The 1844-nt window shown below is 35.0% G+C and overlaps 1 protein-coding gene across 4 annotated transcripts in view; it reads left to right on the forward strand.

Annotated features, from left to right (window-relative positions):
* GRIA2 (glutamate ionotropic receptor AMPA type subunit 2) overlaps window positions 1–652 on the forward strand; it is a 173307-nt gene extending 172655 nt beyond the window's left edge. Inside the window, exon 16 of one of the 4 annotated variants that reach the window (XM_007461877.1) lies at window positions 136–385. Coding sequence is in view for 1 of the 4 variants with exons in the window: in XM_007461874.1 (XP_007461936.1) it covers window positions 136–300 (165 nt within the window). In the remaining 3 variants the exon portion in view is untranslated. Of the gene's footprint in view, window positions 1–135 lie in introns of all 4 variants that reach the window. The other 3 variants (XM_007461875.1, XM_007461876.1, XM_007461874.1) reach the window with 3 other exon arrangements.
* The last annotated feature ends 1192 nt before the right edge of the window (window positions 653–1844 follow it).

Here is a 1844-nt window from a genome sequence, read left to right on the forward strand (position 1 = left end):
GCTGTTTGCTTTCATTTGCTGCAAGCTTTCAGATAGAAGTAAATTTTTCAAAAGCAGCACCGCCTTTACTCTGGATACATTTGAAAACCTTAACATTTGCTTTTTTCTTTCTTTCCCTCCCACCTCTCATTTAAGATGACCTTGAATGACGCCATGAGGAGAGAGGAGAGGCTGTCAGTTACAGGAAGTACTCGAGAAAATGGACGTGTTATGACTCCAGAATTTCCAAAAGCAGTGCATGCTGTCCCTTACGTGAGTCCTGGCATGAGAATGAATGTCAGTGTGACTGATATCTCGTGATTGATAAGAACCTTTTGAGTGCCTTACACAATGGTTTTCTTGTGTGTTTATTGACAAAGTGGTGAGAGGCATCCAGTATCTTGAAGACTTTTCTTTCAGCCAAGAATTCTTAAATATGTGGAATTCATCTTGAGTTGTGAGGAATGGTCACCTAAAGACACAACATCCTTTTCTACTCCAGTTCCAGACGAAGCTTGGCGGACATGCACAGCTACCATGGAAGTACTCTAATTTCACCGACGGCTTTGTACAGACAACAAACCCGTTTCTGCAGCCACTGTTGTTAGTCTCTTGATTCATAATGACTTAAGCACACTTGACATCAACTGCATCAAGATGTGACATGTTTTATAAGAAAAAGAAAAAAAAAACATTCAAACTTAAAAAAATATTTTTAGGTATTTTCACAAACAAACTGGCTTTTCAATAAATTTGCTTCCATATTGGTTGAATAAGACGACAACGGTTAAACTGAGGGACGTAATTATAAAGGCTTTAGGTATCAGTTACATATTTTTCAAAGCCAAATATGTACATGCTAAGGAAAGAAAAACAAAGAGAAGATTCAAATCTCGTAGTAATTTAATATTGTTATTAAAACTTTAATGTATCCTATTCTTTAACATTTGGTGTTAATGTAAAATTACTTGGCAGTGCTTGACATTTGAAATAAACACTTTTCTATTGTTTTATTTGCAAGTGGTCCAATTAATTTTGCTTAGCTACAGTTTGGTCATCAGTGGAGTTCAAAGACACTATTAAATTGTTAGGTTCCCAGAGAAATTTGCCCCCTTTTAAAGAAGGCCGGGTGGTCCCTAAAGTATAGACTTGTCCCCAGATAAAATCTGAGCCTGTTTTTAAGTGTGTCTTATCGTATGTAAGGAAATATTTAGCATAAAGCATTTAATCTCTGTAGGTAAATGCTAATAGATATTAAAAACTAATATTAAAAACAAATATCAGAGTATGTGAGGTTCTGTTTTACAGTGTTTGAGCTGACAGAGAGAAGTGTTAGTTGTAAATGAAGTTAGAGATGCCCTGAAAGTAGATAGGTGCCCATTGATCAAATTCCATAAACTAAACCTGAGTTTTGGCTTTTAAAGTTGTAAGATCTGTCATAAATCTTATATATTATGAAAAGTTTAAGCGCTTTTGAGTCAGCTGCGATATAGTTTCTTCCCATTGCCATCCATATAAACGACCCTAATATATATATTTTTTATACTTATTCCTCAGGTGGAATGGCTATTTTAAAATGCCCAGTGTGGATAAAACACACTTCTGTGGCTTTTGACTAAAGAACTTATATTGCTCTAGTTAAGAAATTTAAAGGAGCTATCTTTCCCTTCATAAAAGACCATTTATTTCCACTGAAGCTCTCTAAAATAAAATTAATTTAAGTGATAAATAAGTGATTACTAACGTTCAACTAATGCTTGCTATTTCTGCAAGTACGCCTTTGTGTAGCACTTGGTGTTTTACTCAGTGCCTGGAAAACATTCTTGTTTATTATATATCACAGAAGGGAAAGAGAAATGTAGGGT

Source organism: Lipotes vexillifer, unplaced genomic scaffold (assembly GCF_000442215.2).
Source record: "Lipotes vexillifer unplaced genomic scaffold, Lipotes_vexillifer_v1.1 scaffold214, whole genome shotgun sequence".
NCBI lineage: Eukaryota > Metazoa > Chordata > Mammalia > Artiodactyla > Lipotidae > Lipotes > Lipotes vexillifer.